This window comes from Solanum dulcamara, chromosome 1, assembly GCF_947179165.1.
Source record: "Solanum dulcamara chromosome 1, daSolDulc1.2, whole genome shotgun sequence".
NCBI classification, from domain to species: Eukaryota; Viridiplantae; Streptophyta; class Magnoliopsida; order Solanales; family Solanaceae; genus Solanum; species Solanum dulcamara.
In genome coordinates, this window is record NC_077237.1 from 18055153 (window position 1) to 18071221 (window position 16069).

At 35.2% G+C, this 16069-nt stretch overlaps 2 protein-coding genes across 2 annotated transcripts; one reads left to right on the forward strand and one right to left on the reverse strand.

Moving 5' to 3' along the window:
- The first annotated feature begins 710 nt into the window (after window positions 1-710).
- LOC129902823 (seipin-1) lies at window positions 711-2882 on the forward strand. Its single transcript, XM_055978240.1, has 2 exons — window positions 711-1448; window positions 1917-2882. Exons 1-2 carry the CDS (start codon window positions 843-845, stop codon window positions 2556-2558), a joined length of 1248 nt encoding a protein of 415 aa, XP_055834215.1. The 5' UTR covers window positions 711-842; the 3' UTR covers window positions 2559-2882.
- Window positions 2883-3569: 687 nt separating this feature from the next.
- On the reverse strand, window positions 3570-6547 carry LOC129902829 (isopentenyl-diphosphate Delta-isomerase I-like). Its single transcript, XM_055978253.1, has 6 exons — window positions 6183-6547; window positions 5583-5638; window positions 4998-5089; window positions 4433-4535; window positions 4220-4357; window positions 3570-4026 (listed from the first exon to the last, which is right to left on the reverse strand). The coding sequence occupies exons 1-6, from the start codon at window positions 6413-6415 to the stop codon at window positions 3773-3775; spliced, it is 876 nt and encodes a 291-aa protein (XP_055834228.1). The 5' UTR covers window positions 6416-6547; the 3' UTR covers window positions 3570-3772.
- Window positions 6548-16069: the final 9522 nt, after the last annotated feature.

Consider the following 16069-nt stretch of genomic DNA (forward strand, 5'->3'; position numbering starts at 1 on the left):
TACATTTTTAAAAAGTATAATTAATTTTTTCTTTGAATTTTTTGTCTTGATTGCTTAATCCTATTCAATACAAATTATTGAATTGATTTTAGGTATTTGTTATTTACTTTATTATTTTAGCTATTGATATTTATTTAAATTTTAATGTGTTATTTAGATAGCTATTTATTTTAATGAGTATAGTAAATATTACCTCTTTAAACATTTTGAAATTAAGAAATAAGAATTAGCTCACTAATTTTTTTAAATTCTGCACAACTAAATTCTGCATAACTAATACCTATATAATTAAACCATGCATAATTAAATTTTGCATAACCAATAAGCAAACAACCCCTAAGTTAATAACTAAATTTGGTAAAGTTTAAAAATCTTGGTCAATTTTGACAATGTATTTGAATTAATTATACTTTTAAGTAATTATCAGTTGTTATTTTTTTATTTTAGTTTTATATGAAATTTTAAAAAATAAAAAGTATTTCTAAATTTCATAATATTAAACTATAGATACATTTTTTGATCTTTAATATTTCGTGCGGAAAAATAAAATTAAAGAGTTAGAAAAAAAGAGAGTTATTTTGTTTAAGCCGACTAAAAATAAAATTATGAAACTAAAATTCGAACTAGTATTTTTTGTATATATATATATATATTACCAAAATTAAACCTGAATTCTTTTTCCAGAACACGTGTCAACTTGTGAGCTAAGGTTGGTGCCACTTCTCTTGTGCACTTCACATCTGTACTTGTTGCACAAAATGGGTCAAGCAAACAACCCAAATGAAGAAACCCCAAGTGAAAAAAATGTGACATTGGAGAAATTTCCATGAACAAGTGATTTGATGATTTCCATGGAAGAAAAAGATGAGTTTGAGGAGGAACAAGAAGAATATGTTGATGACAATGATGATGAACTACTAAAGAACAATTTATCAGTTGAAAACTCACCATCAAATTGGTTCACAAAAATGATATCTTTACAAACAGAAATCATCACAACTATCTTAATTTCTCTAGTTTCTCCCATTTTCTACATCTTCTCTTTTGCTAATATTTTTAAAGAAGAAGAAGAGGAAACTGAAAAGAAAGTCTCCGTAGCTGTACATGTTGTAGCTACAGTTCCTTCAAAGTTACTTCATGGAGTTACTTTGCTTCTAAAGAAATTTGGGGTTGGAATTCTTGGAGCTGCTTATGTGTGTATGGTTTTGATAACCTTGTTGATTGTGTCTGGGATTTTAGGATTTGGGTTAGTGGGTATGTGGATGGAAGAGCCTGTGGTTTTGAGACAACAACTTTATTTTGATTATGCAGATGTGAATCCAAAGGCTGTTTTTTCTTTTGGTGGAGATTATAATAATATTGGTGTGCCTGTTGGCCATACAATGTATGTTTCTTTGTTTCTACTTATGCCTGAATCTGATTTCAACAGAGACATTGGTGTTTTCCAGGTACAATTTCTCTTTCTCTAGATTGCTTCAAATCTGTGTTTTAATTACATTAGATTTTACCTAGACATATAAGGACCTTAAACTTGGCCTCACTCAGCAAGTAAGCATTCAATTATGAGAGTGCACATCGTCCACAAGTAAGCACTCCAACTTGAGAGTGAACGCCTAGACACCTTAATTTGAATTTGGTCTCCATTGCCAACTAAACAAGCCGAACTTGTACCCACATTATCTCGTGGACAATGTTGACGTTGAGGTGTTTAGATGCGCATACCAAAAGTTAAGAGTGTGCATACCAAAAGTTAAGAGTGTGCATACCAAAAGTTAAGAGTGTCAGCTGAGGAAAGTTTTTAAGTGTTTGCTGATGTATTATTGCCTTTCCCTGTGTATCTATTGGCTAATAACAGGAAAATAGAAAGAAAAAGAAAGCTAACATTACTTTAGGTATTCATAACCTCTCTTTATCAGGTGGTTGCAGAAGCATTATCAAAAGAGGGGCTGGTAATGGCAAGATCAAGTCATCCGTGTATGTTGCGATTCCGAAGTCTGCCAATCCGTCTGATGCGAGAATTTATAATGAGTGTTCCCCTAGTACTTGGACTTACTGCTGAAACACAAACGATTATCGTTCCAATGTTAAAGCACAAGGAAGGTCTTCCAAGGACAGAAGCAATCAGAGTAACCATGATACCTCGAGCTGGAACTTTAGCCTTACCCCAACTATATCAGTCACAGATCATATTGAAATCTCAGCCTCCTTGGTATAAAAACTTGGTTTACAAGTGGAAATGGACATTTTCTGTCTGGACCTCCATGTACATGTATGCCACTCTGCTAGTAGTTCTCCTCAACTGGTGCAGACCCCTCATGTTTCCAGTGTTTTCCACAAGCTTTATGACTATTCCTGATGTGAATTTAACAGTAGAAGCACCGGAAGAACCACGAGAGAAAGCTCGAGAAGAAAGGTATGTGTCCGAGTCGGTCAGAAAATGGCGCCAGAGCAGAAGAAAGAGGAAGGCGATGCTTCAACAGAGTGTATCACCAGAGCTGGATGATTCTGCATCAAGCATTTCCATAACTAGGGAAGACACAGCTGATTCGAGCGAGTGAAGTGTATTTGGAAGTGAAAAACCAAGGATAGTTTGGTTTCTATAGGTTTAGGGATAAATAGTCTGCTTGTCTCAGTAGTTAAAATTGTTCGTTTTCCTAGCTTTTTAGCATAAATATCTGGATCTTGTTCTGTTCGAGCAACAAACCACAGGAGTCGAGGTTTTCTGTAGATAGACAAGTATGTAATTGAAATAGTTGCACACTGAGGTTTGCAAAAACTCAAGCAATTTACACGAGGTAAAACCATATACCTCTGTCTCCATCCCAATTTATATGATGTAGAGTTCTTTATTTTGACTGTGAATTGGACATACAAATTGCATATTTGAATGTGCTCATGTCCAGTTAGATTAGTATAAGTACTACAATAGAAGAGATCAAAAACTAGTTTTAATCTTGATTCATATTACGACTTGAATATTCAAGTCACAAACGAAAGATCATACTAATCCATTTTTACGTCAATAAAAGATACTTTGCTCACATAAATCTATTCCTTATTAGGATTATGCAAAACCAATATTTGCCTAGCCAAGTGTTATTTGTGGTTTTTAAATACAATGAGGGAGGAATCTGAAGGCATTAATTCCTACATTAGACAAGAAAAAGTGTATAAACAAAGTGTTGCCTTGTAGACATCACTCTAGAATTGAGGACGAATTTCAGGTAAATTTAACAAAATTTGGATTCAGTGAAGAGATACTCATCAGATGAAGAAACAAAACAAAATACCAATCAGTTGTACAAACACATTATTAAAACCATACAATCAAACATATATTAAAAAAAAAAAAAAACTTCTCATTTCAATCTGCTGTGATATTTCTCTCAACCCCCACTCCCTTACTAATTTCTATCGATTGGAAAAAGCTATGCCTGTGAATATAACAATCTTGCCGGAAATGGCTCATCGGACACATTTTTACCTATAGCACATTCGCATAAAAGTTGAAAGGACACAAATTACGATTATACAGTACAAAAGTAATTCAAAGACCACAACAAATTACATGCAGCAAACAAGTGATCATCTTATTGAGTTCCGATGGAAAGCCATAGCTATGTTGCAAAAGCTGCAATCAGTTGACAAAATACCTCCTTCCAACTTCTACCAGAAACAACAAACCTAAATGCTTAAGAATGCTATCACAATTGAAGTTATTAGTTTAAAAGGACAAACTATGATGGTACAACCAGATTGCAACACAGTTCCTTTAAGTCAATTTGTGGATAGTTTTCATATCAATGACTTCCTTGAGAGTTCCCTTCTCAAGATGATCCCACCACTTGAACAAGAAGTTGTCAACGATAAGTCTGAACCAAGGAGATAGCTTCAGACCTTCCTCACCAGCATCTGCTTTCCTCAAAAGTTCTTTCAGTTGTTCTCTGTTCACGTACTTAACCTCAGCAACTTCATCTGGATTCGGCTTCATGTTAACTTCACGAACCATGAATAGAAGATAATCAACTGCAACAGTAGACTAGGATCAGCTTCCAGTTATAAATGTCAATTGCACAAGTAAGCAGTTGATGTCAAAACACCCCTAATGCTGTGAGTGAGATCAGAAGCAAGTGTTTGTTAGCATCATAATTGAGGCAACTACTTAACCAGTAAGCAGGATAGAACAGTAAGATAATAATAAGTAAGATTGAATTATTACGTTCATGCTCTCCCCACTTCCCATCAGATGGAGCTTTATAAAGTATACGACCCAATGATGTGAACTGGTCAACTGGGACATCTTCAGCCGGAATACCCAATTCATCTAGAAGCTTCCTTTGTGCAGCATTTCTTACCCCTGGCAATTGATATAGGGTGAGGTAAAGAAGTAAACATGATCAAAATTAACATTTCAGAGAAGCAGAAAATATACCAAGAGCATTCTCCTCAATAAGCTCAGCCTCTCGGTAGAGTGGATGGCTGCAGCAAGTGTTGGTCCATACCAAAGGAAAGGTCACCTTTGTTGCTGATCGTTGCTGTACATAGAATAAGACAACATAGTAAGTGATTTAATCTTCATGGAGATAAAAATAGCATCAAACCTAGGAAGCTAAGATTCATCTAACATAAAACAGTTCAAGAACTTATTATACTAGTCAATTAGTTTGATAGATCATCTGAATACTGAGATGGAATTATACTGATACTCCCACCATTTAACTCTAGAGAACAAAAACCATTTGATGAGTTACATTTACCAGCCATTTCACAAACAATTTATCAAATCTAAAGGCAAAATTAAGTGAATTTCATTTTCTAGCCACATCAGTAAATGGATACACTATCTCATAATACTAAGCAATACCCCCTTTAGTCTAAGCATTCTACTTCTACTAGCCATTTTGAACTTATCAACTTCTCAAAAGTTGAAAGGAAAAGAATCAAAAGGAGAATTTCACACCCATTACAATGCTTTGGTCTTTATCAGTGCCACATACCTGAAGAAGCAATTCATATTTTGAGTTAAATAGAAATACACTGAAAGCTCTATGCAGCAAATTTTCAGCTTCAATCTTTTCCATTAAATGACCTGCAATTATGGATTTTTAGTTATAATATGAGACAACCATTTGATGACAAGCGGAGAACAACACTCTTGTCAAATGCATCTAGCCAACAAAAAATATTAGCAAAACAGATAGAAAAGAAACGGCAGTCTCAGTCTCTCAGAAACATCAAGAGATCATATACAAAAAGAAAGAAATTACACAATTGTGGTTCAGTTCTACCGTAAAAGACATAAAAAGTTCACATTGCATGAGAACATGCCAAATATCAATTGTCTGATCCAGATGAGGGACAATATCATCAGTTTGTTTTATAACCAACAATATCATCATATATTAGGGATTCACCCAGGAAGCTTATCCAATTATCTTTGTACTTCCAAGAACTTTGCTTTTAATCCATCTTATTAAGATCAAACGACGGAAACATCGCATCAAAATGAACAATAGCCAGTCAGGCAAATACACTAGAAGATATGCAGATGGGAACATTTCGAAAGAGGCAACTCAACTTACAATTATACTTGGTGTCATGACCAACAACACGGTCATTCTCATCCACCAGAATACACCTGAAAGGGTCAAAACATGGAAAAGGTGTTGAACTTGGCAAATGGGCTGGAAATTTGTTGCAACATAAATTCACTCATAACAAATTCCTACATTACTAATACCTGCATAACTATAACCAGCTACCAAACGACAGTACATATATCCAGAGAAAGATAAGCACTTGAAAGAAAAGAGAGATAATAAAAATTCTACAAAGCAAGTAACCTAGCAACTATCTCGAGATTATCTGGAATTTCATATCCCAATTTATCACACTTGAGAATTGAGATACAATTAGAATCACTGGAGAATCTCAAGGTCACAGAAATTTAATCCAAAAAATAAATAAATTGTGATTCAATTACAACATTAACCTATCTTGCATCTAGAAAACAAATTGATCTCAACTTTCAATTAAAAAGAGTAATTTAGAAATGATATTGGATACCACATGGATGTCAAAAAAACAGTTTATCACGCCATTTTAGTAGCTCAATTGGTCGGCTAACATAAATTGTCCTGCGCTACAACAAATAAGGAAGAAATATAGAAAAGAGAACAAACTCGTCTTCAAACATGAGACGGCGCTGTACGGCGTCCATGTTGGCATCAGAGATAGCATCAGCCATAGTTGTAGTAGAGGCGGCGGAATAATACCGGAAACGGTAACGGAGAGAGGAAACAGGGAGGATATTAGGAAGAGAAGATTGGGGTAGCCGTAGTGAAGGAGAAATTATAGGGGAGGCGATGAACCTCCGCAAGAATTGTAAAGAAGGTGAAACAGTAGTCAGCGACATCTGCTTGTTCCCATCAATTCTTCCTCATTCCTCTTCTTCTGCTTCTCCCCTTATATTTAACACTTTCTTTTCTTTTGTTTTTTTGGATTTTTTTCTTCTAATTGTTATCTCAAGAAAGTACCAACCCCTATGGTGTGTTTAGCAGGAAGGGAAAATAATATTAAGATGATTATTTTTATTTTCTGTGTTCAATATGTAATTAAAAAATATTATTTAAAAATAGTTATATATAATTTATATAAATATTATGGAAGGTGGAGCGCATTGTGGAAATGGGGGCTATGAAAGTGGAGGTGAACATGAGGTTGTGTTTGGTACGAAGAAAAAGTGTTTTCTATTAAATTATTTTGTTAAAAAATAAGTGAATTTCTTATTTATTTATTAGTGTTTGGTAAGCAAGCAAACAAATCTTGTTTCAAGATTATTAATATATAATTTAGCAAACCACTATGTGGGCTGAATGGGATGAGGAGTGGTGGTTCACGGTTGGTGGGGGTTGGGATAGTCAAGGGAGGGGTTAGGAGTGTTGGGTGGTTGGAATGAGATAATAAACTTGTAATGTCATTTATATAATTTATTTTTTCTACTTTGATTAAAAAAGTATAGAGGGTATGAAAGGCAAAATTAATAAGGAATATTTTTTATAGATCAATACGGAATGTTATTTGTGGAATTTATTATTTTTATTTTTAAGCTACTTATTTTGTAATTTTTTTGATCAATCACAATGAGAAAACAAAATATTTTCCTCCAACTGAACACACCTTTATTGTCGTTTCAAATTCAAAATTTTCAAAACTAATGAGCAACAAAAATTCGGCTGGTACTAAATTAAATAGAAATAAAAGCAAGCAATATTGGCATATGAATAGTGCTTGCTCAAGACGCATGACTGAAATTAGAAGAAATTTCTCTCACTTGTAGAAGAAAAAGGTGGAATGATAGCTTTTGGAGATGAAAAAAAATCAAATAAAAAAGGTTTAAAAAAATAGGCAAGTCTAAAGAACACTCAATTGAAAGAAGGTATCATGTTAAAGGAATGAACCATAATTTACTCAATATATCACAACTTTGTGATAAGAGAAACAAGTCTGCAGATGATGATAAGTAGCCAAGGATCTCTGAATCAATTGTGAAAGAAATTGGTGAAAGAAACATGTCCCACTTATGCAGTATTTGACAATTACGAAAATGACAAATCATATGAGGCACACTCAAATGAACATATTGTGGGAACTGAGAATCTACCAACTGAGAAGGATGATCAACTTGGAGAAATACAAGACTTAGTCTTCAAGGAATACAAGTTCACAAATCACATTCAAGTAATGATATTCTTACCAATTTCAGATATGGGATAATGAGTAAATCTAGATTGAAGAATCTATGTGCCTTCAAGGTATTCCAATCGTATTGAGCCCAAAAAAGAAAATGAAGTCCTGAAGGATGCAAAATGGATCATTTCTATGAAAGAAAAGCTTAATCAATTATAACAAAAAGTTAAAATGTGGCATTGAAATCGAGTGAGTTTTTAAAAATAAGCTGAATGAAAATGGAACAATCATAAGGCACTGGATATTATGGGACACTTTAAAAGGAACAAGTTGAAACTGGGAATGATTAAGATCACACAAGTATCTTTCATTGACTAGCTAATGAACATTGTAATATTGCACTCTAATTTGAATTTTATGTGCAGTCTTATATATTAAGTTGTATGTTCCTATACCCCTCTTAAGTTCAAGCTATTCATGCACTATAACATTGTATTTACATCTTTTATTAAAAAAATGACTTAATAAAATTGGAGCAAAATTCAGTATTATCCAGAGATCTAAGGAATGTGCATTACAATTGTTCATGAGTGATTATAAAATCAATGCACTTAAATTTTTTCCTTCTACTAGTCCTTAAAAGGTAATCATTCCTCCCCTATGCTTTATTGAAATCATTCTCTAAAAAGTTAAAAAGATTTCATCAAATTACGATTCCCTTTCACAAAATCTGCTAATGTGTCAAATGAGATCTCTATGCAAAATCAAACATTTCTCTCAAAGGACTCTCATTACTATCAAACGACTATCTCATTAAAGTCCTTTTATGTTTCTCCTAGTCTGCTTCCACAGATCAAATCCTCCTTTTCCATAGATCTCTTAATCAAGAAATCTTCTTGCTCTCATTACTATTTTGTAAGAAATCGTGAGACTAATGCTTTTGAAGGAACATGTCCACAGTGATCGATTCTCGTATATGTTTCTTGTTGACACCTTTAGAACTTCTTACTTTGATGGACTCTCTAAGATTGTGGCTGGAATTGCTTCAGTAGCTGTGTCATCCACTAATTTGGTGCCTTATGAATTAGAGGGTGCGGTGTAGGAAGTAGGTAGTGCTGATTCTTGGGAGAAACTGTGTGGTGAGTCTAAAGATACTAGGAAGTCATGGAGGATGCACTTTGTAAGGAGGAACACTCTAGAGACCCTATAATTTAACAAAGTTCACCTGTTAGGCTCAATTAGAGTGCATCTGGTGAGAGAAATCTATGAGAGACCCCTTAGACAAATCTAGTTCTTCTGTTGGACTCTATATAGACAATGATCTAGGGTTGATATAAAAAATTGTTATGGATGGTGATGCATCTAGTAGTACCACATCTGGAGAACATGTTGGGGAAACATGCTCCTCCCCAAAAGATAATGTTGAATAATAGTTGTTCCTCCTATTGATCCTATTAAAATTATAGATAAGGAGATTGTGGTTGCTGAAAGAAATATATAAAAAAAGGTGTGTATCTTTCAAAACAAACAAAGAAATAGGTCAAGAAATGTGGTTCTTCCAAGATTCTGCTAAGTTAAAACTAGTCAATGGTCATATTGATAGTAAAAAGGATGATTATGGATCATCTTCCTATAAAACTCTTAGATAAGAGGACACTCTTGATACTCATACAACTAGGATTGTGAGCTTTAGAAATGGGTAGTGCTTTGAGGCAGGGTTTATTGGTTTTAAGGGTTAGAGATGGATGTGTTATTATTTCTCATAAGGGCACAAGGTTGACCGAATCGATTCCTTCAAGACGATACAAGACAAAAAATAGACTGAATTGAAATTACCCGTGTCACTCACTAAGATGCCATGAACCTATAATGACTTTGAGGCTCATTTTCAGAAGATTTTATAAAATTACCATTTTACCCCTATCTTTAGTGTCCCCGAGTGTGTTATTTGTTCAGTTTGTATGGTTGAATGTGTTAAAGTCTTAATAGTTAGTGAGATGGGCAAATTCTTGAATTTTATAAAGTTAAGATGTGAAAAAGTGATTTTCGGTACCAATCGGAGCTACGAGTCTTAAAATAAAATTTTGTCAGTTCCAACAGCTCTAAAATATGGAAATTGGTCTAGGAGAGTCGTCGAAAGCAAATTTGGGGTTAAAATATGAATTTGAGGTCTTAAGTTGATAAGTGAGATTTTAAATGAGTTAGTTTGACTTCGGTTAATGTTTTAAGATCCGAGCATCGGATGAGAATTCTGTATGTTTCGTATGCCTAGAACATCAAGTTTGGTATAGTTGAACTTTGACTTAGAGCTTGAGACCTTAATCGTTGTTTTGAGTTTTTAGGCCAAAAGTTGAGTTTTAGGCTAATAAGGGGTCTGGGAGGGTATTTTGGTCAAAATGACTTCTTTTTGGAAATCTGATGATTTCATTAAGTTCGAAATATCGAATTCAGTGGAGTAGCATATTTAATTTATTTTTATTAGACCCCGGATGATTTCCGAGGGTTCAACCGAGAGCATTTTGGATTGTGTTTCAGCTGCTATTTTTGGTTCTCGTGCATCTCTCCATTATTCATCGTGATCACGACCTTAGGCCACACGATCGCGATGTGTCAGAGCATTTGTCTTCTCTATCACATGTGGGGGGTTTTGCGATCGCAATGGTCTTTTCCTTCCAGTATTTTTCGCGATCGCGAGGATTAGTGGCTCGCGATCGCGATGCTTTAATCATGCCTGAACAATGTTCAACTTTCAGAGAAATCCCATTTTCACAAATTTTGAGTTTTTGAGCTTCTTGGAGCAATTTTGAGAAGAAGTGTTCAAGTAAAATCTTTGGGTAAGTGAGTTTTAACCTAAAACCTTCCTTTTTCAGTAATTATTTGATGATTTTAACTCCTAAAATTTAGTTTCAAACTCCAAAACCTCTTGTTTTTTCCTAATCCAAATTTATGAGAATTTGTGATTTCGAATTCGTTTTGTACTCTATTTTTATGGATTTTGCAATCATGAGTTCCTTATTACTAGTAGAAAGTGATTTTGTAATAAAATTTTAGATTTGCCCCTTTTCAAAATTAGTCAATTTTTGGACTGTTTTTCTCCGGTACCGAAGCCTATTAATATGAGTGTCATTGGACTCCTTATGACGCATATGTTTTATTCTTGATAGTGGCTTATCATTTCGGGCATTGAATTCGAGAGTTGATCATCTAGTAGATGTGTTCGGGTGCGATTTTGGCAATTGTGTAAGTGCTTATATGTGCTGTGTAGCCCGTGTGGGGGCCTTATGCGATATTTTATTTGTGATTGAGACTATGTAATCCATGACTTAACTGAGTTAGAGATGTGAAGAAGTTATTTGACTTGTAATGCTCGCCTAAGGGGTTGAGTTGGGGGGTTTTGAGCATGTCTGCATATTGAAATATTGTTGAAAAAGGAGTAAATACTTAATTTGAGGCATTTCCTTCCCATTACTGATTCGCTGGAGAGATAAACCAGTGGCCCTTTCTATTGTACAAGCAAGATTGGTTGGATTAGCTCACTTTTCTGTAGGTTATATATTCACTTGCATCCTCTGTATTACCGCGGCTGCTGGCACAGAGTTAGCCGATGCTTATTCCCCAGATACCGTCATTGCTTCTTCTCCGGGAAAATGTTTATGTTAAGTTTTGCGAACTTTGAACCTTGTATTACATGTTGAATTGTAGATTACCTCCATGCCTTATATGATGTGAATACATTTATCCTCATTCATATTATCATTGATCATTGCGAAGTTGAGATCTGTGAAAATTCTTTTTGAGAAAAATAATTTGACACCTTTAAACCCTTGTATCTTGAGTCCCTAATCGAGGAAGTTTTGCGGTAGGGTAGTGGATACATTGTGATCCCTTGACCACGAGTAGGTGGCTAGTGGAAGAGATATTAGTATCATGAGTCCTTGGCCATAAGCTGGGTGGTGATGTAGTTCATACATTGAGATTGTGATGAGGTATATGGTCTGCAAGATCCCCATGGGTCCTGTCTGTTAGCATAGCTTGGTAGGTGTATACGACAGGTTATGCAATAACCTTGATCCCACCATACCATCATATTATTGCATCATCATATTGCATTGCATTGCATTGATACCTGTGATACTTGACCTAATTGTTTAACTGTGATATAGAGTTGTATCTATATGTTTAGTTTAATCGCACCGTTCTATACAAATTTGTTACATTCCTCAAAACACTCATAAGTGCCTTAAGAATGCCTTGGGAATAGGGCACTCGCGTACCGCATTATCCTTATTCTTTTTGGCAAATCTAAGTTCAGAATGTCGATCAAGAGGTCAAAACTGTGGGAAAATGGACTCGGTAGATTTTTAGGACTCATGTATCGAAAGATGAATTTTATCAAAAATTGCACAAAACAATGAGGTGCGCGACAGATCTGAGTCGCCCACCTGTTCCTATTTAGTGTAATTTTTCTCCGAGTCAAAATCTGATAAAAAATCTCATTCGCTAAAAATTAGCCTATTCGGGGTAGCTTCGCATCATAGACCTGGGCAAGAAATTTTGCCCAAATTCAATTTTAAGTAAGAACACTTTAGAATTTTCCCTAATTGTTAGTTAATGAACCTTGTTGTTTTTAGGGCCTAATTCTACTATATAAACTATCCTAAACCCTTAATTCCATTCATTCTTCTACAATTCACCTACTAAAATATTTCTCTCTCTACAAGAACTCTTAAGGAATCCATTGAAGACTTCAAAGAACTTCACTCAAGCTCTCTATCAAAAACTCTCAAATTCTTTCAAATTTCTTGGTCTTCTCACTCAAGGTATATGGCTATTGATTCATGGATTCTTTCATCCATGAAGCTGAATCAATTTTCCAAGTTTTCTATTAAATTCAAGTATAAGATTTTATGGGTTTTATGATCTCTATTCAAATTGCGTGAATTATGATTCTACTCATGGTTATGAATCTATTTTTAGATAAATTGATCGGTATAGCATTTAATTGAAGAGTTTTTCCATGACTTTTTTCTATATTGATCTCTAGGGTTCATGATATGAATTATGAGTATTTTCAATTATATTTCCATATGATATTATCTTTAGGAATTATGTATGGGATGATAGAAAATATATGATCATTCATGGTTTCAAGTCAATTTCATAGTTTTCTAGTCAATCGATCATGTATTCATCTTTTACCCTAATTTTCAAGTATGAATTATGATTTTAAGATGAGTTATGAGTTGATCATGAGTTAAATGATTTCCAATGAATGTTTTATATGAGTTAAAGTTAGGATTTGTGATTCTAAAGTTAAAGTTATGATGATGATCAGAGTTAAGATCAAAAGATGTTTAAAAATGATAATAGGGATAATTCTCACTGAAGTTATGGATTCCTATAAATCACTCAATAGATGAGCTATTCCTAATATGTTTTAAATATGGATTGATAGGTAGATACTATCTTTCCTTACTATGTTATGATCATGTTTATGAGTTTCTATTGGGATATTGACTAAGCACCGAGAGGGTTTCTAGGTGGGGTTCGGTCCGGTAACACAGTTAGTTACCCAAGAGAATCCTAGTAGTAACCTAAAGTCCTAAACTATGTTGCCTACGTAGGTTGCCTTCATGGCCTAGCTAGTGGATCCACATATAACACAGTTGAGTTGAGTTGAGTTATTTTTTGAGTATGCCCTGTCAAGGTAGCCTCCCCTGTTTCAATGCAAGAGTCATCGGCCTGTCTCAATGCAGAATTCATTGGATTCCATATAATAACTCGCATGGTCTTAGTTATTGGTTAAAGGTCATATCCCACACAAGTTGGAGTTTAAATTATAAGATGTCAAGTTATGAATGTATGATAAAGTTTTATGATATGCATTGACCAAGAGTTTCTTATGATTTAAGTTGCTTTTAAACTATACTCATGTTCATTATGATTGATCATGCATCGTATGGCATATTGATTAGGTTCTTTACCTGTTTATGCATACCTCACATACTTAGTACATTCAAACGTACTAACGCATATTTTACCTATATTATCTCATAATGAAGGGATGGACGACACTCACGATCACCCGACTCGTGGCTAGAGATTTGCCTTAGATTTCAAAGAAATTAGTAAGTTCTTATTCTACCGAGGACAAGACTTTTATTCATGTTACTATTATTTACACTTTTTTCTATTGTTAGGAAGAGCTAGGAGCTAATCCTAAGCCCCCATCAAAGACTAGACTAGAGGCATGTTTAGATGATATTATGGTGTATTCTGATTAGACGTTTATAGAGTTGATCTCCCTTAGTCCCATTCCCTAATTAATGATCACTTTTGCTTAGTTTATGTTATTCTTTACCTTATGTATGCGATGTATGCTAAGATGGCTTATGGTTGGGGTACTTTTCATCTGGATTACCGTATTACGACAAGGCCTTAGATCGGGTCATGATAAATTTGATATCAGCGCACAAGGTTTAGAAGAGTCCTAGGAAGTCTAACATGCCGTGTTAAGTAGAGTCTTATTCATTGATGTGAAGCGCACCACATCCATGAATAGGAGGCTACGAAACTTCTTAGCAAAAAGTCTTACTTCTTTCATGATTTATGTCGTACGATAGAATGGTTACGTCTTTTCCCGCTAACGTTTGTTCTCTTTAATTTTCAAAATATGCCTCCACAAAGATACTCCGTTAGAAGGAACGTGGTTCAAGAGGAGCAACAAGCTCCGAATGACCCTATGAATGATCAAGTTTCCAATTCCGAGTTCCGAACGGCCTTTCAAGTGCTTGCTCAAGCCATTACGGCTCAAGTAAATTGTGAGGTAGTTGCTCCCGTAAATCCGAATGCTAGTACAACGACAACAAGAGTTTGAGATTTGATGAGAATGAATCTTCTGGAGTTTTGGGGTTCTAAAGTTGATGGGGATCCCCAAGAGTTTGTCGATGGCATCCATAATATTGTTGAGATCATGGGAATTAGCCCGATTAAAAGGGTGGAGTTGGCTATGTACTAATTAAGGGGTTTTTCTCAAATTTGGTTTGATCAATGGAAAAGTGAAAGGCCTAGAGAGGCACAGCTCGTGACTTGGGATGAGTTTAAATGAGTGTTTCTTGATCGCTTCTTCCTATTAGGGTTGAGGGAGGCCAAAGTACAAGAGTTTATCAACCTTAAGTAAGGTGGTATGAGTGTGAGAGAGTATATCCTTAAGTTTTCTCAATTGTCAAAATATGCTCCAGTCATGGTTTTCGACTCAAGAGCTCGTAGGAGGAAGTTCGTATGGGGTGTCGGACATGGTTGCAATGGAATGCAAAACGGTGATGTTGATTTGGGAGATTGATATATTTAGACTCATGACCTATGCAGATCAAGTAGAAAATGAGAATCTAAAGGTGAAGAATAGGGAGTCTTAGAGACCAAGGACCGGTGATAGTGAATTCTCCCATGCTAAGTTCAGAAATAGTGGACGTCCACATTTTTGTCAAACGTACTTTGACTAAGGGTCTTTTAATGCTACTACTCCAAGGTTTGACAAAGATAGGATGCCCAACTTTAAACCTCAAGGAGGTGCTCCTATAAGTCAAGTTACTTCTACATGCAATAAGTGTGGTAGGAACCACAAGGGTGAATGTCTAGCCGGGTCAAATATGTGCTACCGGTGTGGTAAGCCGGGTCATCATGCTAGGGAATGCATGGTCAAAGATTGTCGTCCTCAAGGCTAAGTTGTTCAAGGTATCCAAGGGCAACCAAAGGGTGGTCAATGCAACAATAGGTTCTATGCCCTCCATGGTAGGCAAGAGGTGGAGGAGATGCCCGATGTGGTTACCGGTATGTTACAGGTCTTTCACTATGATGTTTATGGTTTGCTTGATCCGAGTGAAAATTTATCTTTTGTTTCTCCTTATGAGGCCATGAGATTTGATGTTAGTCTCGAGATATTTCTAGAACCTTTCTCCGTTAATACTCTCATTGGTGAGTCGATTGTGGCTAAAAGAGTCTATAGAAGTTGTACGGTTACATTTTTCCATAAAGTTACCCTATGTGATCTAGTTGAGCTTGAAATGACCGATTTTGATGTTATCCTTTGAATGGATTGGTTATATGCATGTTATGCTTCTATTGATTGTAGAACCCGAGTAGTTAAGTTTCAATTCCCAAATGAGCTGGTCATAGAAAGGAAGGGTAGTAACTCCATGTTTAAAAGTCAATTCATTTCGTACCTTAAAGCTTGAAAGATGATTTCCAAGGGTTGTATTTATCATTTTGTGAGGGTTAGGGATGAGAATTCTGAAGCCACTATCCTAGAGTCAGTCCCTATTGTAAATGACTTTTCATATGTGTTTTCTGATGATTTACCCAGTGTTCCTATCGAAAGGGG